The following is a 27,592-nucleotide window of genomic DNA, read 5'->3' as shown; positions in this document are numbered from 1 at the left end:
AGTTTCATGAAGATAAGGTACGGGGGATTAAAGCTCTTATGGAGGTATAAACAGTCATTTTTTCCACACACTATGCACAAGTGGAACAGCAAAGGAAATGACTAGCAGTGGTACAGGGTACCCTTTGGCAAGTACTGTATGGTGGCTTGCAGAGTATGTATGTAGGTGTAGCTGTAGAATCCTTATAAGAATGTATCTAGCATACTCACTCTCAGTAACACTTTCTTTTATCAAATTTGCAATAGTCTTACTGCTCATCAAATGGGACATTATGCTGAAATGTTGCTCCAATAAACAGACCACAATGTGGTCTGCAGCAGCTGTAGTTCCGTCAGCATGTCATCTCCCTCATAATGGCACAGCGCATTACCTGATTCTTACAAAATGACTCACATGTAATCATGTTGTTTCACAACTGGAAACAGTTAAAGATCTACTTATATCCTGTCCAGAGCTTATCTTCCCATGTGTGAACTCCAGTGAGCTGAGCCCAGCAGGAACCTCACAGTAGCAAGCACCAGTCGCACACCTCAGCCATGGAGTGAGAGCTGTGCTAAAGGAGAAGACACTCTGTTAATGATGTGATGTCTCTGGCAGTTTCATATGTTTTGGAGTATGTACTTTGTCCACAGTTTCATTTCACAATTAAAATAGCTCACAAACAATGTTTTCAGGAAAACATGAACATTTCACAATTGTTCACACAAAACCTGTGACTACTTCTGACACTGAGAGATGCTTCTTGACTCTGAATAGGATCGGTACATATTTAGGAAGCACGATGACTTGCGACTAGGTTGAGCACATCAGCAATGTTCTCCGCTCAAAAGGACACAAATCAAATTGTACTAATTTTGATGAACCAGTTATTAACTTTACTGTTCCAAAGTAAGACAGAAGAATGATCTTCATATAGACCAACTGCACATTGGTATGCTTCTCTGCCATTTGCAGATGATATACACTATCTTAGACCAAAGTATTTCAGTTGTAATTATATTTCAGAGTAGAACTGTATGTGGTTGATATGAACTTTATTATAATTTTCATATGCATAAACTATTTTACATTCACCTGTGAACCTCCAGTTGTACATGTGCCATAAGAAATTTATCATGAAGTATCAAATACCTTTGTGATGTGAAAAATTCCAGCAACAAGAAAATTTCTATACAAAAAATTTTCATAATTAACCACACTATTTTAAATCATACTGAAGCTGACAGATACATCTTTTGTCGCTTTAACAGAAAAGCCCATTGTTAACGAGATCAAACAAAAATGGTGGCTCGCCATCCCTTTAGTGATGAACAGTTTTAAGCTAACTGTTAAAGTCAAATCCATTTCCAGCTTCACAAAGGAACCATCTTCAAATTTTCAGTAAATTTCGCTGTTAACGAAAAGTAGTTTGTTGTAAAGGAAAGGGTGGACTTATCTCAAAACAGTCCATAACAGGGAAAAACAGTAATATTCTTGTGATCTATAGTGTTAAATAGCAAAAGAACATTATTGAGATTTATCAGAAGGGATACTTAGATACTAACTATCCGAGTACAACTAATCACACCATCAACACTGCCTTCATATTCTGTGTCTGAATTACATTAATTAAAATAACCTGGAAACAACGTTTTCACAAAAAGATAAACATTTCACAATTGTTTGCACAATACCTGTGATGATTGCTGACACAACAGATGCTTCTCAACACTGAAGAGGATTGATACATATCCAACAAGCACAATGACCGACACATCATCTTATTTCTGAAGATTTTCCAACTAGACCATCACAGATTTTGATGAAATTTTATGTGAACATTTGCACGTGACCCCCAATGAACATTGGGAAGTTTAATGTTGTCGAAGCCCTACTGGCTGAGACATAGTCTCATTTTGACTCCATGTGTGACTTTGCTCAGAGCAAGCATGAATTTCTGGTGACTCTTGAACCACAAAAAAATACTGTATTTGATTATCCAACACTGAGTAATGCTAGATAATTTGAATCAAAGTTGGGAACAAAACAAATGTAAACTTTGGATTCTTATATCTCGAAGAGTAAACACATGCTGATCATGAAACTGAACTTTATATGCAATAGCTTGGTAGCACAAGGATGTGGAATACAGAATTTCATTCATCTATCATTTTCCAGTAGTCTAAAAATATGTCAGTAAGGTGATTTTTGTGAAAAGGTGAAAACAGGGCATATTCGAAGCTCCTTCTACAAATACTATATTCCGTTAAAAGTTAAAAATCAGTCTCATTCAAAACAATGTGTTTTAAGGCCTCCCACCCAGAACAGGGTGTTTATAATTTTCAACATAGGCTAAAAATGCTACACAAATTGAGGCAAAGCAGCCAGAAAAATTGCGCTGCGAATGAAGTTTCAAATTTGACTTCTTATATCTCGTTGATTAAAAGTATAATGAATATGAAACATTGGACACAACAATTTAGTAACATAAGTTAATTAGTTAGTTTCATGATCCATGGATCATTTTGCATAACAACATACATATGTGAATTAGTAATTACTACCGATCACGTTCTGCATATTCCAATAACAGAAATTTTTCTACAGAATAGGAGGAGTTGTCTGGGAGAAAGACTTTCAGTTTGTTTTCAAATTTTACATTGCTGTGTCAGATACTTTATATCCCCGGGTAACTGATCTTTACCAGCATTGTGCATCCCTTTTTGTGCTAGAGTCAACCTTAATGTGAAGTAATGATGGTAATTTCTCCTTCTCCTTCTAATCCCCAAATAACACTGAAAATTTCTTGCATTTCGCTAGGTATGATTTCTGTAATGTCGAAAACGGGTTAACCTTCCACTACTCTCTAGCTTCCCTCTAGCAGAAAGAAGCTGAACAGCTGAGTAGCAGGATAGCCAACAGCGTATCAAATGAGAAACAGACAACAGTTAATTAACTGAAATTGGAAAAGGTCTGGGAACAGAAGTAGATTATATTGGAATTAATAGAAGTGTAAACTTGAAACATAAGCCTTGTCTAATATGTAATAGTAATCACTTTAGGAACCAAGTTTAGAATATTTGAAGTGTTCAGTTGGCACATTCAGAAGAAAATACAAATAGTGAACACGGAGGATGTAGAAATGGAAAACATTGATTAAAGTGTGAAAATTAGTGGAAATTATTGAAAGAGAAAGCCTAATCCACAGAATCGGTGCAAAGCAATTGACAAGAAGTGAAAAAGTGGTAAAGAGTACAGTAATTATACGGGTGTAGTGAAAAGGGCAAAATCACAAGGTTCAGATTGTGCCTGTCCAAGAAAATGCGTCAATAATGTACATGGGCAAAGCTGTTTTGTGATTTCTGGAATCTAAGTTACAACAATCTTCAAAATTCTTATATATTTGGATGTGCGAATTTGAATCCTGTCATGCGGAGGTATACTGATGCTTCAGAGAGGAGAAGATGGTAGACAACCAACATCTATAAGGTTATTGTAGGTGAGGGAGATATTCAGATATGTAAGAAAGCTTTTCTAGCAATCTTCGGCATAAGCAATGGACATGTATCCCATGTAAATCAACAACAGAAAACATTTGGAACTCCTGTGCTGAGTTTTTGTGCTTCATTACACAACAAAACACTAGATGTACATTCAAAAGGATAGTTTTGTGTGTAACATGACATTAACAACTAAACAGTTTATTTAAGGTGGGAGATGCAACAAGTGCCCAAATAAATGCAGTAAGGAGGAGCAGGAATTTGCAGGGGGCTCATATAAATAGTTTTCCTACACAGTCGAGTCCTACTTCAGGAAAAAGAATCCCAACATGACGTATTTGTGTGCAGATCTAAACATTAGCAAGATGTACAGTGTTTATCAAGACAAGTGCCAAGACAGCAACAAGAAACCTCTTAGCATTGGCATGTATTGAAAAATATTTTATCAGTTTTTTCAATATTGGCTTTGCAAAATCACGGTAGTGACACATGTCAAGTTGTTGATCACTTTAAGATGCAAATTGAATCTGAAAATGGCATATTGCAGTCTCTCTAAAAAAATGTCTTGTTTATGAGACATTACATGTTTGGGTACGACTGGGCTTATTATAAGGGAGGAACAAATCTTAAGCACTCTATTGGAATCATCGTACGAACCAGTTGATCTTTTATTTTTGAGAGAATGTATAATTTTCATAATTTCAGAAGGAGAAGCTGGTGATATACTCATATGACTGAATTTTATGAGAATTTCTTTTTCAACATAATGCTGTGATTTTTCTACTACATTTAAGAAATGATTATTAATTATATCTGCTACCTGTGAGTCATCATTTATAGCCATACCACTCAGTTCAATAGTGATGTTATAATGTTCTGTGACTGATTGTCTTGTCTGTTGTTTCACTCCATTCCATATAGTCCTAAATCTGCTGTCAGTATTTCTGATTTCTAACATTACGTGCATGTTCCTTGACTTTTCAATAATGTTTCTTAGTTAAATTTTCCAGTATAAAATACCATTCACAAACTGCTTTTCAAATCAGTTCCAACTGATTTGTAAAAATTACATAAATAGATCACATTTTATCTGCTTTTAGAATATGTTTCCCATAACTGATTTCAAACTAGTCACAGTTGGAAAGAGCATGTTTACAGGCACTCAAAAATCATGTTCGATTTTACAATATGTGCTAAAAATACCCAAAAATGATGGACAAATTTGAGAGAATGTACCATGGCAACAGGTACATCACAGCAACCTGCTGTCCATGTTTCACTGTATGTTTTTATTTTTAAATTTACAAGTATTATCTCACTATATTGTGTTGATTTAAGTGACATTGCTTACAGTTTACACTATTTGTTTTATTGGGCCGAAAGACAGGGTGTGTGTTTGGTACCAGAAAAACACATTATTTCCACACTTTCTGTGCTTGCAATCATCACCTGCCCAACAGTATCAATTTCCACAAAATGAACTGCAGAAAGTGGCTCAAAAATTTCAAATATGTAAGCTGCAATGTTGAGAAGTTTACAATCAAAATTGGCATTACTTTTTCCTTGTAATCTATGTGAGATACTCTTACAGATTTGAGAACTGGAAATAAAGTATTTAGCAAATGGTTTTGTAAGCAGACAGCTATCACCATTAAGATTTTGGAACTTGTCGGTTTATGTTCTTGAACTGATAGTGACAATGTCACATGAGCCAACACAATGTAGTGAGATATTACTTTTCAATTTAAAAATAAAAATCACATGCAACAAAACACGGACAGCAGGTGACTGCTATGTAGTCTGTAGCCATGGTACATTCCCTCAAATCTGTTCATCATTTTCAGGTATTTTTGGGGCACATTGGAAACTTGAACAAGATTTTCTGAATGACTGAGAACATGCTCTTCCCAACTGTAGTTAGTTCAAACTCGATTATAGAACACATATTTTTTTTAAAGTAATTGAATGTGATCTATTTTTGTAATTTTCCCAAAAATCAATTTTGAACTGATTTCGTAGAAATTTGGAAAGCACTAACATGAATGATATTGTTTACTGCAAAGCCGTATGTTGCTAAGAAGTTGTGTACAAAGTTTCATGTTTATCATGCCTTCAATCGATGAGATATAAGAAGCCAAAGTTAAACTTTATTCACAGAATGATTCTTCTCATTGCTTTGCCTTAAATTATGTAGCATTGTCAACAACCCGTGTTTGAAATTAAACACAGTGTTTTGGGCAGAGAGGCTTGAAACACATCATTTCCAATGAGACTGATTTTGAAGCTTTAACAGAAAACAGTACTTGTAAAAGAAGGGTCGAATTACCATATTTTCATTTTCACACAAAAACAAATTTGTAGTCTATTAGAAAATACTAGGTGAATAAAATTAAAATTTAGTATTTGACATCCTTGTGCACCTGAGCTATTGTGTATTAGGTTTCATGTTCAGCATGTGTGTACTCTACCAGATAAAAGAATCAGAAGTTCACATTTTTTTCATGTCGTGATTTTCGTATCCAACTTTGATTAAAATTATCTAGCTGTGGCCCGCATTGGACAATCGAACAAACTATTTTTGTGGTTAAAACCATGGTCTTTCTAATGAGCCCAGTTTCTAAAGTTTTATAAAACAGAGATTTCTGCAAAATCACGTCTAAGGTATCACATTTTTTGCCTTTTCACAAAATCTTCAACTTTGTACTTATAATTTATTCAGACTGGAAATGGTATACAAATGATACTTTACAGAACTGTGTGTTGTTAGGTGACTACATGCCGAATTTCACGTTTACCATACCTCTAGTCTTTGAGATACAAGCAACCAAACTTTGAAATTGTTTTGGGTGCTGAAATTTTAATGAAATCCATTATGGTAAGACAGGGAGGCCTAGGTGGACTGACATGGAATGCCACTAATCACAATGCTACTGCTTGTAATAATATTCTGGAAAGAGAGGTGGTGGGGAGTGGGGGGATGGGGGAGCTATAATGTAGCTCTGTATTCATAGTCTATCTGTTCAGCCTGTTTGATTTCAAGGTTTAATCTGGACAACAACAATGGATCTCCATTGTCATCTCTCTGCAAATCCTACAGTACATTTGCATCCTTATTGTTTAAAAACAGCCAACAGGTTTGTCAATTTGCCTCCTTTAATACTGATAAGTTTTTGGATTGCAGCACTGAACAAACCACACAGCTAGTGAGATTCGAGCCCCCACACAGACTTAGTAACAACTGTTCTCCTCGTGGGGTATGCATGACTGGGACAGGCAAGGATGGTGGTGGGAGGGCGGGGGGGGGGGGGGGAGGGGAGGGGAGGGATAAGTTACCAAGACCCACAGCCACACACCATATGATGGCTACAGATTAGACACATAAATAAGCATTTCTGAACAGACTGGCCTCGCATAGCATTTTTTATCTCCAAAAGGGAATGTACTTTCTTATTTTGCTTACTTCATTTTGCAATGAAGAAAAGAAAACAAGCATTAGCAAATACTGACTGAGAATTTTGTACTTAAGTTGCAGATACCTTGTGTTATGAGCTTCTTAGTAGACATTCACTGTGTGTTAAGGGGGGCAGTGTTAATGAGCAGTAGGGGAGGGGGACGCATTTACTTGTTCAGCATGTAATAAAAGCAGAAAAATAAGCAAATCAAAACAACAGTTGATAACAAATACATTACCAACTCTGCAAGGGAAATAGCAGGATCAAAAAATTTCTTAAAACTTATTCAAATCGAACTACTTCTCATGGTTTTTACAAGAAAATTATGTCGCCCACAGGAATGCATTTCTGATGTATTACAATTTTTCACGTATTAAATGTGACTTCTCACTCACAGATGAATAATGTTAGTTGCCAATCATGACACTGTATAACTACACATTATTGAGCAAATAAATGTTCAGTGGTCTGCTAACAAATACGAAAGTATGTGATGTACATTACTTCACTACTAGCTATGTAAAAATCAGGAAACAACAATGAATGTGACCTACAGCCTTTAAAATCCTAACACGAATTAAGAGCCACTGACAAAATATTCTAGTTGGGGTCTAATTATTCGCATATAAAGTGAAGTAAATAACTGCTTTCAATTTGAATTTTAGTACCGAAATTCTCTTTGCTACACATATTTGCACATACAAATGTTAATATGTCTGATTTTTGACTAATTCAAAGAAATGACTAGCTCTGCCGTGGAAGTTGTCTGGCTCCACAAAACTACTAATTGCCTTGAATATGTTCAAAATAAGCTGTCTAAAGAGTCAAAATGCTTGTTTATACTATTAGAGCAAAGTGTTCACAGTAGGGAAAAAAATCATTTGCAGTCACAAATATTGTAACTGTTAAAATACTTTTATCACCAGAGAAACTGTAAACTGTATTTGATGTACTAAGACAAGGTGGTTTACTGCAAGACAATCCCTATATAATAGAAATCTTAAAACTAAGTTCTGATCTGACATTTCATCTGCCTTTTATGAGTAGCATTCTTCCAATTATAAAGCCATTGGCACATGGACCAAGCTGTCGAATGTCAATGTTGAGCATGTTGAGTTCAATATGTTGCTGAACGTTAAAAAACGATGTTACTTTGCCTTCTGTACATGGGCCCCAACGTGGTATACATGATCTCAACATGCTCCAGTAGCTGGCTCGTAAATCACACTGTTTCCAAAGGAACAGATATAAAATTCCTACATCAGCTTTATTAAAACATACTTTTCTCTCTTGTTTATACGCTAGCCAGGTTGTTCTGTTGTAGTGAACACAAATAAAATTTTCAGTATATGTGAAAATATTATAAAGCAAACTGGAAAGTACCATGTCCAATTAGCAAGGACACTGGCTTATGAAAGTTCCATTACGAATAGTGCAACACAAATTTACAATGGTTCTCCTCATAAGATAAAAACTGTTTCATCATTCTCAAGTTTTAGTAATACCCTAAGGTTATTCTTACTTGCGCACTGTTCCTACTCAGCAGCAGAATCTCTACATGTGAATTACAAACTTAAAAAAAAAGAGGCAAAATAACTTACTGCAAATAGTGCAAGGCATCCTGTAGATTAAGTCCATCAAATAAACTCACCCTTCAAAAAGAGCGTACTTATATTTACATAACATCAAACATTGTAGTATATACTTACACGAAACTAATAATGAAGTATCAGAACTTATTAAAAACACGGTTAGGATACAAAAATAAATAAATAAATTGGGTGTAGAGGGACATGATCCACTACATTCCAAAATTTCGCTACGAATCTGGAACGCTACTCATTGTGCTAAAACAACCTTGAACGTTGTATGACCATATCTAGACTGTTACCATTTCCTGAAAGCTGCAATTGCAGCTATATTACTAACTGAAATTTAATTATAACAAACAGTGCCAAGAACAATGCATTTTCTTGTGACTCCTCAACATGCTGTTGCTTGCAAATGGCGTACTCTCATAATATGCAATTTACAACAATTCTTTTACCACAAATATGACGTTTGTCATTTTATTACAACAAATCATAAAATTAACAGTGGGTTTTCAAGAGCTCCCCAGTTTGCTGGTGCTCAGAAACAGCATATACACATACAGTCCAACTGGAAGTCAATATGACACCTCACAACTCTGCACTGAACGGAGATGGCATGCATATTACGTAGGTGGCATTCTGTCGTCTCACCAATCAACGTCCAAATGCACATTCAGAATATCTGACATGCTAGATATCGCTCTGCACATTCAGAAAGACTCCCCAACACGCTATTCCATGCTATGACATAAGGAACTCGACATGCTCAACTCTCAATGTTCGGATGCGCTGTTCGGTCCGTGTGCTGATGGCTTAAGCATGCTTGGCTTAAGCATGCTTTGCTTAACAAGTTGAAGATTAAACTTTTTGTTGGATGCTCAAGGCTCCCCCAAAAGGTAAGAAGTCATTTCACACGAGTAATCACACTGAAGCTGAAAAAAAGTCAGTTCCTCTAGGAGAATATTTCCACAGTACAGTAGAAAAGCGTCCAAGGCAGTTTGTTGTATGTTGCTGAAACAAACTGTTTCATTAATTGCTTGAGGAACTGAGAGGACTTAGGAGGTAGGTGAAGCGGAGTTAGTCTACAAATGCGTGGCCAGATTGTTCAATCGGATGGGCAATCTCTATGAAAGGTAAATATCCAAGTCTGAGTGACAGTCTGGCACATTGTTTTAATTTGCCACAAGCATTCAATGTGATGAATTCTCTAACAAATAGTAACAATTCCATTTCACTGTATCAACATCTAAAGGTCTCAAATGGGGTAAAAAAGCATATCGAAAAATGCTCTGTCTCTTATGTGTAGCTTTTACAACTAGAGCTTTTTATTTATCACAAGAAGGTCCTTATACAGATTTAACTAAACAACAGTTAAGTACCAGTATATGTTACTATTTATATCATGAGGTAACTATAATGCTTAATACTAATTCATGAAAAAATACACATTACCTCACCCACAAATTACATTTGTATGGAAATTCCATGCATGGATAATCACTATTTACAATAAAAATAGATTTTAACTTACCTTCACCAACTGGCTTCCATTTTATCTGATGTACTTTCAATGTTAACATACCAAATTCCAGTGTTCTATCTGGTACACAGTGGATAGCAGATGAAGATTTGCTAGAGATGCATTTCTTTGAAACCATGCATGCAATTGCTAAAATCACACCAAAGCAAAAAGCAGTTTGAAATGCTTCAAAGCCACATTACCCAGAAAGGAAAAAGCTTAATAGTAGCTACTGCATAAGCCAGGATGCTGTGCTCTGAACACAAAAAACACACCCACACCCACACACAAACACACACACCCACATACATAGAGAGAGAGAAAGAGAGAGAGAGAGAGAGAGAGAGAGAGAGAGAGAGAGAGAGAGAGAGAGAGAGAGAGACTTTGTGATTGCAGTTAACTGCTGCTGTTATTTTTGTTATTACTGTTGCAGAGACTGTTAGTGGTTAGTGGTGTGTGTGTGTGTGTGTGTGTGTGTGTGTGTGTGTGTGTGTTTTTCCAGTTAGCTGTTGAAAGGTTTATCCATTTTGTATTATAGGCCTATTTTGGCATTAGTGCCATTTTCTAGTACAATCTGCAACTAACAAGAACAGAAAAGATATTGTCTACTTGGTGGTAGTTTCAGCAAAAGCTGTTTGACAAGTTTACTTACATCCAGGTTTTCTTCACATTCATACATACGCATTGCATCTTTGTGTGATTGTTGATTGGTGTCTATCTACTGCAAAAAAGATGCAATATGTAGGAAGTCAAGAAAATCTAGATTTAAGTCTGTGAAACATCTTTTACTAAAACTACTACCAAGTAGACAATATCTATACTGTTCATATTAATTGCAGGTTGTGTTAGAAAATGGCACTAATGCCGATATAGTCCTATAGTACAAAATCAATACACTTTTCAGCATCTAACTGAAATTAATTTTTATTTGAAATTGTAAGAGAATTGTTACTGTTATAGTTAGACTATTGGGTCTTTAATAATCATCACACACAATACAACTGTGTTGTGCCATAAAATATAAAACTGTTTTAGGGGTTGAACTTGACTTTTCATTTGTTCTAGTCACACTTATTTCTCTAGAAAAGCTTTATTCCACACAGTATAGCTCTCTGTCCAACAATGTCAAAATTGCATTTTCCTTTCATTTGTATGGATACACCTCAGTATGCTATCTAACAGTGCAGTTAACCTTTAACAATTTCATTGTAGTGGCAAAAGACAGAAAATTTGATCCATCAGTAGATTACAAGCATGTGTGCTATGATATAGTGTTTCCAGCATTTACAGGTGAACCATGGTGAAGTATATTTGCTCCATGGCCAGTTTCATTACGGAATTGAAATGTACAGGGTACTATGGCATCACATTTTCACCATCATACAATACCATGAAAACTGCTTTACGTATAACCTTAGAATATTTTTACATCTCATACTAACTGTTTATATGTATCATACTGAGAGGATATCTGAGCACTATTATCTATTCTTATGGCTTAACATCTCAGTGTGTGTGGAAGGGGTTCATTACAGTAAAGGCCCCTGTCTGAATTCTCTGACAGAATTGAGAAGGTAATGCTCATTGCCTTGACCAAGAAACTATTCTAGCATTCATTCGGAGCAACCTAAATTAACCACAGGAAACTATGAAGTTTGATAGAACCACTCTGGTTACCGTTCTGAGTTTTTTTCCACCACTTTCATTCTCCTGAAAACTGATGTTACTGTTTCCCTTAATTACTGTCTTAGGTAATGGCCTCTAACCAGTAATGATTTTTGAGATTTCCACACATGATTAAAGTATCACAAACACATTACATAAGCAACATGTACACACACGATACTTATGCAGAGTCTGTGTTACCTATCACACAGCTGATAAATTGGAAGGAAAGCAAGAAAGAATGAGGAACAGCAATCTGCAGATAATTCACTCAGTGCTGTCCGAGTGAATTCACCTGTAGCAGTAATCTGTGGCACAGAAGAAATCTGTGCTACTGCATCAACACAGATCTAAGTGTAAAATGGTTATATAGAAAATTATGCTTTGAAGTTGGAGGACGCATATGTCAATCATTATACGAGCTGATAACTTAATGGTATTTTATTCAGAAAAAGAAAAGTCTGAATGTTTTTGCAACACAACCTCCAGTCACTTGGAACTGGTATTACCGTTTACTTCAATTACTCCCAATAAATGCAACAATATAAAGCATACAGAAATTATTGATTCAAGTTTGCTTAAAATCTGTTACCTTTTCTCCCAAATTGCTAGTAGTAGTAGTAAGCAATGTCAAGTATGCCACAAAAAATACTACAGCTGCTTTACACAACAGGTGATTAAATCACACACTGAATTCAAAGCGGAGAAAGCAAGGTGCTTCCAAAACTGAGACTAACATGTTTAAGAATACAGGACTAGTACCAGTAGCTTTGTGTTCTATTTAGCACTTCATTACAGAATGTGTATGTAAGTAACTTGTACGACAAGTTTTTTGCTTTCCATATTTTCAGAGGAATTAGTACGGACCAGAACAAGAAAAATTTGCAAGTAAAAATGGGCTCTAAAATTAATATCTTAGCAGCTATGGATACTTGCTTAGCAGAAGAGATGAGTTTGCAAGTAATCAAAGATGAAGAAGTGTTCGCAGCTCTTAATGTGTGCATTTTAGAGCCCACAATTAGTAGACTTTTTTGTGTTTTCAATGATCGTTCCTGTCATATACCTCCTGAATACTTGCCATTCCTCCTGGGACACACTGTATACAGGGGGGATGGACAAAACCATTTTGAAATTGAATAAACTGAAAATGTGGTTAACCTGTACCAGCAGTTCGGTACCTGCCAAATTACATTAAAAAAATTTACTGCTCAAATGTAATTTTGGGTAATTTGAACTACAAACTAAAACTTGGTTACCAGATTACAATTCCATACCTATGTGTAAACCAAGAAGTATGTACATACGAGCACTGCAGTATTTTCCATTATGCATCTTCTATATTTTTCTCAATTATGCACCGTATTCTAATTTTACAATAGTAACACAATCACTTGCTTGCTGCAAATGTACTACTTGTACACTGTAAGATGCAAAGGTGGGGGAATAAGAGGAGATGGTCAGAAGACTGTACACAGCGTGCGACACACAATAATCTAGAGTGCTCTCTGTTTGTGAATAGTGAATGTGTTTTTTCCCTTAATTCCATAGCTTGCAATATGCTGCAGAAACAGATATGAGAATGCTATGATGCTAAAACAAAAGCAGCAAATTCTATATATGGTCGACAGCGAAAAGAAGACTAAAACATTGGTTGCAGAACACTTTCAGATCACGAAGTCTACTCTCTCATTGATATGTTCAAGACAGAAAATAGAGACAAGTCTGCCAATCTGTTCATTCAATGGCAGCAGCAACTGTATGAGGCCAGCCACACATGAACTGGAGGATTCGCTGTTTGAATGATTAGAACATATGTGCTCACAGCAAATTCTGTTGTCTGACCTCATGTGTTGAGAAAAGGCTCCAGAAATCACTTAGAATAAGGAATTTTTGGGTTTGCGTGTTCTGAGGACTTGCTGTCGGTAGGGAGGCACATAGAATATATGAAGAAGAGTTTGGCGCAGGAATATCAACTCAAGCTCTCTCATTTGTATCATCCAAGAAATGTGTGTAATATGAAGCCGGTATTTTCTATAATTTGATGCCTGAAAAAAATCACTACATGTCCGGCAGCAAAAACTGTCATGGAGGAAAATGCAGCAAGGAGAGATGCTCTTGTGTTGCATCTCAGATGATTGTTAGAAGCTCATACCATTAGCGATCAGAAAATACAAAAACTCACATTGTTCTTAAAAGATCTACCTATTCAGTCTGTCATGCCACTACGAGAATAACAATAAAGCTTGGATGATCAAATCTCTCTTCTGAAGCTGGCTCTTGAAGATTCGAGAACAAATGGCTGCAAGGAAGAAAAATGTTGCAACCATTGGATCAATGAATAATCATCCCAATGAAGCATAGTTACAGATGTCAATTTGTTAAAGTTAGGATTAGTGCAATTGAACTACCAAGAAACAGATTCACACTTGACTGTAGTGCAAGCTATCAGCAACATACTTGTTGCTTGGGATGAAGTTACAACAGGTACAATAGATAACTGTTTTAGGAAGGCTTGGACATCAACTGATAGTGGCACAGAAACGGAAGAGAAAATCAATGATCCAACATCTGCACTTACAATACAGATATGATTTTGGATTCTGGCGCTGCTCTTCTACAGCCTTACACCTGGTTGATGCCCTCTTGAACAGTCCCATATGGATGAATGGATGCAGGCAGACTAAAATTACTGTGCTGCTGAAGAACCAGTCATCAGTTCTGCTGATGATGCAGAAGAGTGCGATAATGCTTCACTGTAATCTTATGAGGAGGAACATGAAGATATGACACAACCACTACATGGTGAAGTTGTAACCACAATTGCTGTTCTTGAGAGATTTGCTGCCACTTCTGATGACTCCATGGCATTTCAGGCTGCTCTGGATGTGGTATATTCTAAGACAGCCATAATATTATAACCAACATTCTGAACAACAAAAATTAATTTTTTTCCAAATTAATGTACAAAAATCAAATGTGTAATGGTCGAGAACAGTTGTAAACAGAAATGTGTTCTGATCAAAACTTAAGTGTGTTAAAGAACAATAAGTTACAGTGCTGCTTAAGATTATTATGTTATGTTACATGATGCAATAAATGCAGTCATTTAATGGGGTTAATACTGTAAGGTTTTTTTAAAAAAAGAAAAAGACGAAAAACATCTGACAATATTGTCTCAAACAAATGACAGAAATACTACACATACAGTGTAGCTATTTTTATTTTTTCTTTGAGAGGTTGTGAAAATAGAGCACCTTCATTCACTGCTACCAATATCCAGAGAAAAGGTGAAAAGAGTCATAAATTTTTTTACAAAAAAACTCATTAAATCAAACTTTATTAAACTGAAACGACTTTTTCGGTCCCTTGAAATATGGTTAAATGAGGGTCTACTGTATCCACACAGAATACACAGTAGGAACACCTTTGGCAATCAAAATAGCTTGCAGTCATCTCGGAATGGACAAATACAGGTCTTGTACAGTTTTCAAGGGAATTTTATACCATTCTTTGTTTTGTATACCATTCTTCCTGCAAAATAGTGGCAAGTTCAGGTAACTATGATGGAGATGGATAGCAATCACGCATCTTTCTCTCCAAAGTAGACCATTAAGGTTCAATAATATTGAGATCTCATTACTGTAATGGCCAGGGGAAATGTGACAGTTCATCCTTGTACTCACAAAACCAGTCCAGGATGATGTGAGCTGTGTGAACAGGGATCCTCTCATCTTGGAACACATCACCACCATTGGGGACCAGCACTGTACCATGGGATACGTGATCAGCTAAAATGGCTAAATAAAGCTTGGCAGTAATGAGACCTTGCAGAATAATCCTGGGGCCCATGGGATACCACAATATGGGTGCCCAAATCACCACCAAACCTCCATCCTCCTGCCATTTTCTGCTTAAGGGGATCTCTCTGTGTTGTTTTAATGCTAAAAGGGTTCATGAGTGCGACATGCAGCAACTTCTGCTGCTGTCGTCTTCATATTTTCTGTCAAAATCCTCTTCAATGACCATCTGCCATGATCACTTAACACGTACTTCTGTCCACGCTCTGGCTTAGCAGATACTCTGTGATTATGATGCATCACAGCTATCAAATCTGTTAATAGATGTTATATACAAGAAATGGTTCCTCCTTAAAACTGAACTGAAAGAGTAGTTGACACAATTTATAAAATAACAAGTACTTAACATGCAGATGAATAATAAATGGGTGTCCAATTTCTTCTACAACATTCGTAATGTCAATGCTTACAACACAATACTCTTTGGGCCTTAAAATTTTGGAAAGAGATATGGAGAGATTTAAACTAATCACAAATGATGTGATATTATGATAATCCACAGCTCCTCTTCAGAGTTCCAATCATGGAGTTTCTGTTCAGAGAACAAAATACTGACAGGAGCGTTCAACCATTCGTTAAATTTAAGCCATTATTACAACACAGTTTACACAAAAAATTAACTACTCTATTCTAAACAGCTTTGGTATTGCTTTGGTTACTGTAGCTGAACCTTTACAGACTATAAAAATCATAAAATTTTCAATAACATTTTGGCATTCAAACTGAATATGTTCGATGACTGGCTGTCATTTAATAGGATGGCTATAAACATCAATGATACTGCAGTCAATGTTGAGACGATAAACCACAATTCAGAAATGAAGAGTTACTCTTGCTCCATGATGAAACAATTCTAACAGAGATGTGTTCCATGTTTTCACATGAACATTACTGGGATCACTGGTCAGGTGGATCTGTGTTACTACAATACTTTTAGTCACTCAAATTTATTACTTTTACACGGATTACTAACCTAGGATAAATAAGTCTCTGATGAAAGAGACAAAGTCAAGAATTTTCTCAATCAAGATGGATGTTTAATCTTACACTGACAAGGAGGGGGCCCCGGTGTTGGGATCAACTTTTTGAAACCACCTACAGTACAATGAGGTGTCTAAAGTCACAGGATAGCGATATGCATGTATACAAACAGTGGTAGTATCATGTACAAGTACACAAGGGTAGTGAATTGGTCGAGCTGTCATCTGTACTCAGGTGATCCATGTGAAAAGGCTTCCAACATGACTGTGGCCTCATGACAGAAATTAACATACTTCGAATGCAGAATTATAGTCACATGGGACATTCCATTTTGGAACTCATTAGGGAATTCAAAATTCTGAGATCCACAGTGTCAAAAGCATGCCAAGAGTATCGCATTTCAGGCATTACCTCTCACCACGTGCAATGCAGAGGCCGACAGTCTTCACTTAATGACCAAGAGCAGCATCATTTGCGTAGAGTTATCAGTGCTGACAGATAAGCAACTCTGCATGAAATAACCACAGAAATCAATGTGTGAAGTACAACATACATACCCTTTAGGTCAGTGCAGCGAAATTTGATGGGCCATGGCAGCCAAAAGACGATTTAGGAGAGGTGCTGCAGGTAATGTCGTGATGTTATAGCAGCCATGTATGACATCGCCTGCAGTGCCTCTCCTAGGCTCGTGACCATATTGGTTGGACCCTAGATGACTAGATAACCGTTGGCTGCTCAATGAGTCCCAATTTCAGTCGCTAAGAGCTGATGGTAGTGTTCGAGTGTGGTGCAGACCTCATGAAGCCATGGACCCAAGTTGTCAAAAAGGCACTGTGCAAGATGGTGGTGGCTCCGTAAAGGTGTGGGCTATGTTTACATGGAACCCTCTGGTCTAACTGACCCAATCATTAACTGGAAATGGTTATGTTTGGCTACTTTGAGACATTTGCAGCCATTCACGCACTTCATCTTCCCAAACAACAATGTAATTTTTATGGATGACAATGCACCATGTCACCACGTCACAGTTGTTCGTTATTTGTTTGAAGAACATTCTGGAAGTTCAAGCGACTGATTTGGTCACCCAGATCACATGACATTAATCCCATCAAACATTTACAAGAAATAATTGAGAGGTCAATTCATGCACAAAATCCTGCACTGACAACACTTTTGCAATTATAGACAGCTACAGAGAGAGCACAACTCAATATTTCTACAGGGCAGTTCCAATGACTTGTTGAGTCCATCCCACATTGAGCTGCTGTACTATGCCAAGCAAAAGGAGGGCCGGCATGATATTAGGACATTTCCCACTACTTTTGTTGCCTAAATGGTGTTGGCAGGGTCTCAGGTATCACACCTTAAACACATTCATCGCAGCGGACCCTTGTTTGCAAGTAATTGCCGAAATTGAATTTTACATTTTGCTCTAGAGGCTTATAATTAACAAAATCGTTTCGAGCAGTAGCATAGTGTAGTGGTCAAGGTACATACTACACTGAAGGTGGTGGGTTCCAATCCAGTCAGATGCATTTAAATTTTCATTTTTAAATCTTTAACAAAATAACTCTGAACATTTTTTTATTTAATTAATGAAAACGTTTTTATTTCTAACCCTCTGCCATGTCATTTTCATCATCACATTAACTTATTTGCTCTCATTTTTTCTTCCTATCATTCTTCTTTTCATTTAGCAACAAAAGGGAAAATGATATACCAGTACCTACACTGGTTGTACAATAGTCAAACAAATCTATTTTTCAATGCAAGATGTACAGTTTTTAAGTGATAATCTCCATACAGCATTTAAAAGATAAATTATTCTCACACCATGGACAAAATATAAACACCACCTTTCTACATTCACACTGATCTTCAACAAATTCAGAGGGAAGTAAACTTCTTAAACATTACAAAAATTATCTTTTTATTACCTAACTTCAATCCACACCATCCTTATCATTTCACATTACTGAAAGCTGGTGCATGCAGAATCCTATGAACAACTGAATGTATTTTGATTACATCTTCGTGTTTAGCAATTCTGTGTGTATCTTGAAGTAATTCTGGTATACTCTGAAGTTTCATTATTTTCTCATGTTTTACACCTGATGTTTTAAAATAGGGGGAGGGGAGGGGGGTGCACATGGCTGACAGGACAATAGCGATTGCAATAACATAGACAAAAATATAAAATGGAAGAAACTAGATCTAAGGTAATACATAAAAATAGTTATAATCATAAACAGGAAGGTTCCAAATGACAAATGAATGACAGGAAGAATAAGTGAGAGCAAAGTTAAAATGACAATGAAAGGACATGGCAAAGAATTGTAAATAAAATACATTTGAAACAAATAATTAAATAAAAATAATAATTATAGACATTTCAATCAAAGTCATTTCAATAATGATTTAGAGAGAAAAATTTAAAAGCATCTGACTGGATTTGAAACCAACACCTCCAGTGTATCATCTGTGTCCCATAACCAATATTCTACATGGCCACGCAAAATAGCACTGTAAATTATAAGGCACTAGAGCAATGCAAAAATATTTTTCATCTATTACTTGTAGATGAGGGCTCACTGTGATGAATGCCTGGGGCCCTAACCTACCCCACCATGGAGTGTGTTTCAAAAAGTCAATCCCACCTCTGGTGACCTCTCCTTGCAGGTATTTTACCTTTGCAGTTAATCAGAGGAAACCACATAAAATGAACATCAGGATGATTGATATAAAATTAGCACATCCAACACAACAACAAGAACAACAAAAAATTACAACAGAACTATGTGAGAGATGTACAACTTTAGTGAGAATGCACTGTCATGTAAGATGACATGGGTTTTCAGTGCAAGTAAACTCCTGATCCATGCAAAGAATATTAAAGTAAAAACAACCTCTGACAGAGTTCAGTGAATAGTCCTGTAACATTAACGTAGATGAACTATGAACTACAGTTACCTTACTGTCCTTCGAAATAGTCACCTCCCATAACCACACACTGCTGAGTCCTCCGATACAGGACCTGGAAACTTTGCATGAACTCTTCCTTTGGAATGGTGTTCAAAAGCCGCATCACATTTCATTGGATGTCAGGAATATTGTCAAATCTCTTTCCTTTCAAAGCGAGTTTGAGTCGAGGAAATAGGAAGAAGCCTGGGGGACTGAAATCTGTTAAGGTATGGTGGATGTTCAAATTGCATCGCCCCCCCCCCCCCTTTTTTTTTGCCAGGAGCTATTTGATGATATAGGCTGTGTGTGTCGACGAGCGTTGCCCTGAACAAAAAACCGGGAACTTTGCTGTGCGTACTGGGGTTGTACCCTGCATAGACGTTGCATGAAACAGGTCACAATTTCAAAGTACAATGCAGCATTCAACGTCATTCCCTCAGGTAGAAATTCCTTGTGGATAATGACTTGTCTATCGAAAAATGTGATGATCATTGTTTTGCTGCATGATTTTTTTGGCTCTGACCTTTTTCCTGGTGAGGTCACGTTGGAGAATGCCATTCCATGCTTTGCCATTTCGTTTCAGGGTCGTACCAGAGATACCAGGTTTCATCCTAAGTTACAATATGGTTCAAGAAATTGGGTGTTGCACACACAGTTTTGACAAAATCCTGTGAAGCCTCTAAACAAGCCTGCTTGTGACCTTCAGTCAACTGATGTGGCACAAGTCGACAACACATTTTCCTCTTCCGTAACTCCTGTTAACGATTTGTCGCACAGATTCAGGGTTCATCTGCAGTTCATCCACAATCATGCGCATAGTTAATCGACGGTCATTCAAGATTAATGTCCTCACTTTCTCCTCAATGTTTCCATCACTGACAGCAGTTGCTGGTCGTCCGCTACGGGGATCATCACGAACACTTTCCTGGCCTCCTCGAAAATGGGCGAACCACTTGTACACACACTTCATGAACAGTGCTTTATTCCCATAAACACGAACCAGCATTGCATGTATTTCTTTCAGTGTCTTGCCAAGCTTAAAATAAAACTTTAAATAGATCCTTTGCTCATCCATTGTCCCGTTCTCAGCTCAGAACCAACGCACAAAACAAGCACTTTGTCCAACATGTCCAACACGGAACACACACGATGATTAACTGAAGTACTGTGGAGGCAGGTTGTCAACACCGGCCACTACACAGGTGCAGTGTTGTGAGTCATCAGCGTTGCCCGATCGACCATTGACATCATTCACCAAACCTTATTGTCAGAGGTCATATAAATATAGTGTACTGGACAGTACTCGGTAGAATATTAATAGAGGAAGGAATAAATGTAACTGTGCATGGAAACGTTAAGGCTCTGAGCAATCTATAAGCATACAAATGAGGACAATGTCCAATTGTTCAGCAACTTTTTCAGTCTAGTTTATGGGCCTACTGCCAACTCAATGCCTCAACTATACCATGTTTGCTTACCTTTACTATCACATACATGGAATAGAGGAAGACGCACTATACTATGTTCTCGAGAAGAAAAAACGGCCCATACACTTAGCTACACAAAGCTGCAAAGGACAAAGTTCAAAGCTGATAACCATATGGTTACAACCAAACAACATAGAACACTGGACAATATGAAGAACACATATTGTGCACGACAAAGGAAAATGACAAGAATGAGCACTCCATTACAGATACACATCCTACAATCAATTACCATACAAAATTTGATACAGGGCACTGCAAAACACAGGCTACAATTTATTAATACACTAGCTTCCCCTAAGAATGTAACTTTTAACTGATTTATTTGCTTTGGAGATGAAACTAATGCGACTTTCGGTTTAACTGGGAAGTACAGCAATGGCCCAACAAATACATGCACTCTAAACTCTCTTCCAAGATATGCACTCAACAGCTTATATGGAAATATACCTGTATGATAAATACAACAAATTACCGGATGGCCCTCAGCATCAACGTGATTCTAATGGCTGTGACATTAATTATGCAAGAGCCATTACAGGCAAAACCTATTACAAGTGAAATGAGAGGGCAACACCATAGAATCGAAACAGATACAGAAGAATATTGAGAAAAACAAGACAGTGTGTGATAAGTGCATACAAGATTTTTGGAGATACGCTTAGCTTCTGTAAGGTAGACATATTAGAGAAGCGTATAATGCTGAAAAAAAAATTGAAATCACTAATGTCACATCCATAGCAGTAAATATTTTGCAAGCTTATTTTTCATAACACACATCTGTTGCCTGTGTAGTGCCGCGACTGTTTTCTGGCACTACCGAGTAAAACAGCAATGATGCCATGTCTGTTGCAAAGGGCCACAGGAGTGGGCAAGCGTGAAGTGGAACAAAATACTATTATGTCAGATGCAGCAACACCACCAGCCAATTTCCACATGGTGGGTCAAGCCAGGACCAGTAACGCAATAACACTGATACAGCAGAAAGGCAGGGCAAGAGCATCATCAGCAGACTGGTTACTACAGCTCCAAACTACGGCCTCGATTTGGCACACATGGTTGGAAGCAGTGCTTTGGCAAAAGAAACAGGTGCTGAACCAGTATAAATATCAATCATTTTTAACCAAACACATCACAGTCTGACAGCAGCATGGGAGGAGATCTACACTGTTCGATGTGGTGACATGGTCCTGCAAGAGGCTACCATGAGATTTGGCATCCACCAACTGCAGGTTTACTGCAAGCACCAAGTCCACTGCTGTGGATTAGTATTAGTGCCTCCCAGCTGGTGGTCCACCTCCAATGCTCACTTCTGTCACTCACAGCTAGCCTTCTGCTCAAGGGGAGGGGGGGCAGCTCTTTGAGACCTCGACGTGCGGCCTCTCTGCTACCTACGCTAGGGTGGGCATACTGATACATTACGTATCCAGTCTCCAATGTGGTCACCTTCCTCTGCAAGAATCACAGAGGGTTTCTGCAACTAGCCGTGCGCCCCACTTTTATCTGCGCATCTCCACATTCCAGCATTTATTCCTAGCCACTGGCACTGTAACAGGCCACTGGCCACCTGTCATGTCAGTGCCGCCGCATTTGCCGTCTTCGAGCCAAGTGGAATGCTGCTACCGCAGATTGTCACTACAAGTGGTGTTGTTTGTTGTTCGCTACATTGTATGACTAATAATGATGTTTCATATAGAAACCATCAGTCACCATTCTGAAACAGCCCAATATCTGAACTCAACTCTGCCACTACAGAGGTCATCCACCCCAAGCCTCTACATCTAGCTTTGGCTGCCAATATGAATTACGAGTCCTTATGTGTCAATGCACTAAAAGTACATATTCTCCAACACACAATATCTAATTAATAAAAAACAATGTGCCTGATGAGGCCTATGACTGAATTTTGTATCCAATATTTTCACTACACTGATAAATGGTTATGACGAAAGTGCAAATTACTTTAGTTGCACATCCTCCAAGAACAGGCACGACCAATGGTGTTCCGTTTAGTACCTACTCATTAGGAAACAAGTGACACAAGAAGACAAGAATTCATGTTAACTCAGTTAATCAGGCCACCTAACATAAATGTGTTATACTGCTAACACACTGTGCTACATAGGATATTAAAATTTCATATGGTCAACGTTACCCGTGAAGGAAAAATGGGGATAGAGTAATCACAAGGCTTCTAAATAATTGTAAATTTATTACATTACAGGTATATATCTTCCAAATTACATGTTTTTTTCAGTAACTGTTCCTTCCACCTTATAAGCTGACCATACTGTATAATTACAAAACCAGTAAAAATTTGTGCGCTGCTGAAATTTCTGATGAAGTTATTAGAGTCTTGAAGTAGTTGCCAATGTGATACAAAAGAGTACGTAGAAAGCCATCCAGTCCAAGCATGCACTGACACCAAACCTTTCCCTTTTTATACATATATGAATCTAAAGAATGCACTTTCTTCCAACTGAGTACAGCAGAAAAAACCACAAAAATAGTTTACATGCAACTGTTGTGAATAAAGGGATGTGTGTAAGGCAAAAGCTACATTCTGAAGAACACTCACTCACGTCACATCTAATGAACTCCACCTAACAACTTTAGAAAATTTGGAGTTATGTAACACTCAATTCTCCACATACTTATCTCTTTTGAAAATCCAACATGGTACAAGAAACAACAAGTCTTGTGTTACATTAGTGAAACACAATGGAACACTCAAATGACAAAGAAGAAGAAAAATAAGTTTTGAACAACAGAATATTTTTTCTTTTTTCCAAGCAGGTGCACAAACAACTAAGTACCATTGTTTCAACAGAACTGCCTTATAACAACCGACTGCTTCACTTTATCTTTCTGTTAAGTTTGTGATTTTACAAAAACTTTATGCAAGGTGACAAGCCAATCACAATTGTAGCCCAGAAATATAAAATGAAAGTGGTGAAACAACACTCATAGGTATTTTGGTGCATAACTAAGACAGGACAGAATCAATAGTAGTGTGAAACTGTTGTGAACCATTTTTGACCTTTCGAAGCTGTATGTTCCTTTCTTGGAAACTAAAGGTAAAACAGGAGTGAGGTAGATGTGGCATTATGACAGACTTAACATTCAGAAGTTTCAAGTGGCCTAATCTTCCATTCTTTTATATGGCCTTCCTTTCACTCCTGTTTATCACCAGCTCCCAATGAACTGATTTACAGCCAGGAAATTTTAATGACTGTCTTCAACTGTTTCACATAGCTGTCTGTCCCGCCTGAGTTTCTACTGCTGTCAAGTAAGTGTATCTTCTAAACTTATGTGAGCATCTTTTATAACCTGTAGCATATATACAAACATGTCCATTTTTATGTTAGTATCCTTTCATCTACTCAAAGGTCAGTAAACAACAACACTATAGTCTGGTTGTATAATTCTGTTCCAACAATGATGACTGAAGTTTTCATGCAACAATGCTTGAATTAAATCCATTATGAAGTTATATCGTACCTGGAGGCTCATTCAACATACGTACAAATGCCTCTTGATTCTGAGAAATAAGCTGTAAAAGTGCTGGATTTGTCTGCCCAATCTGCTGAAAGACAGCGTTTAATAGCTGAGGATTTTGTTGAATAACCTGTCTCATTTGTTGAAACTGAGGCTGATTTCTCAGAAAAGCTAGAGGATCATCTGCAACATACAACAACATTAGGTAATGCAAACTGAGACAATAAAAAAAAAGTAGTGACTAGAGAAGTTTCCAACAGCAGCACTATTAGTTGTAGCAGTAATAACAGTAATAGTAACAGAAATACAACCACTCACTGGAACAAGAAATTAGTTTAATCTCCTGCAAACTTATGCAGAAGTGAACTGCTTGATTTTTACCTTCAGGGCATGCACACATATTAAAACATTACAATATGAATTTGGTCTCCACATCATGTACGATACACAGAGTTTCTGCAGCAGAACTTTCAACTCTGTAAATCTAATCCTTTGCAGAGCTGTCAGTGGGTAAAAAGAAAGAAAAAAGAAAAAAATTCGAATCATTAAATATGCATAAAGCTGTTATCAGACAGAATATGAAAAAGTCTAAACACAGTCACTCTTTCAAATAAATTTGCAGAAAACTTTCTTCTAATTAGCCAATACCCCCAGGTGGAGGGGGAGAGGGGTTATAAAGAGAGAGAGAGAGAGAGAGAGAGAGAGAGAGAGAGAGGTTTTAGAGAGAGAGAGAGAGAGAGAGAGAGAGAGAGGGGGGGGGGGGGGAGCATTTTCTATAACAAAGTAGTATAACTAAAAGAAATCCTGAGAAGAGTTATTATGCCATTTACTTACACAGCAGTGTTGTCCATTGAACAAGGTGTTTTAGCAATTTTTTCAAAGTTCCATTAGCTTCCTTCAAATGCCAACTCCAGCTGTGACAACTGATATCCCTGATTATCACCTTTCAGTATCACATTGAAAACATTTGAGCCCCAAACACTAATGCCACAGATCTCTTTATGTTCGTATACTGCACACTTGAAAAGCTTTATGTAGCTTCCTACCAGAGGAGTCATTGTATGTCGAAAGAACAGGCACAAGTTACAGAAGTGACAAACTGACCCTTGGTATGGGAACTACATTCCTTTGTCACTACTGCAAAACATTCAACAAAACTGGACATCCTTTCTAAGTGCCAATTACAAATCATGAACATTAGTAGAAAAGCAACAACTGCTTTGTTAATGACAGGTAATATTTCATTTGTTAATGAATTAGATACTTTACGGCAACATTCTTTCAACAGAGTGGTTTGAAGATAGTGGCACTGTGGCTCGTTGTAAACGAAGACGTTGCAAAGCCTTGACTTAGAAATTAGTTAACCATCGTTAGAAACATATCTTTAATTACGTGATTTTTGAGAATGAGATAGTAAAAGAACAGGGAGCATAGAAAAGTTCTGAAGATGGGATATGCAGGGACAGTGCAGCAAGCACCCTGAGGAGGATGGGAAAAGAAATGAGAGAACAAAACATGGCCAAGAGTAAGGGGCAACAAGAAAGAGAGGACAAGGGGAAGCAAAGTAGGAAAAAAGGGTGAGAGGGCACAAGGTTGGTTTGTGGGGTGCTCAACATTGTGGTTATCAGTGCCTGGTTACAAAGATTAAAAGAATAAATGAGGCTGGAGGTGAAGTGTGGTGGGTGGTAATAGAATAAAGGAAGTTTGGGTAAGTGTGGTGGGGACAGCAGAGGAATGAAAACTGGTGGGGCTGTTGTAGGCTCGTGGTGGGTGGTGGGGTGGCAATTGTAGCAGTTTCGAGCAAGGGCAGCAGATGGGGGTGAAGGGCGGTGGCTGGGGGCGAAACAATCACGGCAGGTGACGGGTAAAGGGTGGTGGGATTAAACAATGAAGGCAGGTGGGAATTGAAGGGTCTGAGAGTGAAAGAACAGAATAAAAGGGAAGGGAGGGGAAGGAAGGTGTAAGGAATACAGGGAAGGAAAGTGTAAAGAAAATGGGAGGGAGCATAAATAAGAGAGGGGAGGGGCTACAAGGAGGAAGGGGGAGCATATGGACAGGGAGGAAGTAAGGGAGGCTTAGAGGGGAGCATAGGGACAAGGAGAGAGGGATGGACAGGAGTGTACGGACAGGGACAGAGGGGAGTGTACAGACTGGGATAGCTGGAAGGATGGAGGGGAGTGTATGGACAGGAATGGAGGGGAGCGATGGACAGGGAGCGAAGGAGGGAAGGAAGCATATGGCAGGGAACAAAGGAGAAATGTAAGTGTATATACAGAGTGGGAGAGAGGGAGGGAGGGAGGGAGGGAGGGAGGGAGGGAGGGGCAAGTATGGCAGGACGCTGAGGACAAGAGGGGGGAGGTGGGAGGGACGGAGGGGCATAGTGGAACAAGAGAAGGGTGCAGCAGAATGGTGAATGAGGGCATGGCAGATCTGGGGAGTAGGGGTATGGTAGAGGGTGGTGGAACAGGGGCCACCGGAAGAGGGAGTGGGTGTGCACTGGAAGGGAGGGAGGGAGGGAGGGAGGGGGAAAAAGGAGGGGGGGGCAAAAGGAGGAAAGGAACAGAGGCAGATGGAGACAAGCGAGCAAAAGAGGACAAAATAGCAAGGAGGGAGAAAATGAAGAGGAAAGGAGGAGAAATATAAGGCGTGAGGTGAAATGCATCAAGTGGCACAAAAGTCAAAACACTGTCAGTCTGGTATAATTTGAATAATGGGGGCTGGAGGGAAGTAATGAATGACTTATCACACACACGCACACACTTTTCTGATGCTCGTGGGCAGCTTATATGTAACTTATGTAAAACATGCATTATCAATTAGCATGTTCTAAAGAAGCAAAAAGCTATCTGCAAAGTAAGTATAAAAAAGCTATCAATGTAATAATATAGTACACGATGCATATACACTGGGGAGTACTTTATCAGATGCAATACATTTACACATGCACAAGCTATGTAGGCAGAATTACTACTCTGAACACCAACTTGAAAACATTTATGCAGATTCTCACTAAATCATCAAGACAACAGCATACATTTAAAATACCTGAAAATTTGAGGACTGTAACAAACATGATTACCTGGAAAATGTAGTAACGACTA

General features: G+C 37.9%; 1 protein-coding gene across 2 annotated transcripts in view; it reads right to left on the bottom strand.

Annotated features, from left to right (window-relative positions):
* The window catches only part of LOC126183906 (UV excision repair protein RAD23 homolog A-like), a 152,842-nt gene that overhangs the window by 37,141 nt on the left and 88,109 nt on the right, over positions 1-27,592 (bottom strand). The window contains exon 6 of one of the 2 annotated variants that reach the window (XM_049926248.1): positions 24,495-24,674. The exons of the other annotated variant lie outside the window; for it this stretch is intronic. Coding sequence (XP_049782205.1) covers positions 24,495-24,674 — 180 coding nt within the window. The remainder of the gene's footprint in view (positions 1-24,494; positions 24,675-27,592) is intronic. 2 annotated transcript variants of the gene reach the window in all.

This window comes from Schistocerca cancellata, chromosome 4 (assembly GCF_023864275.1).
Source record: "Schistocerca cancellata isolate TAMUIC-IGC-003103 chromosome 4, iqSchCanc2.1, whole genome shotgun sequence".
NCBI lineage: Eukaryota > Metazoa > Arthropoda > Insecta > Orthoptera > Acrididae > Schistocerca > Schistocerca cancellata.
Note: the sequence above shows the minus strand (reverse complement) of the source record. Positions and strands in the feature narration are given on the sequence as shown.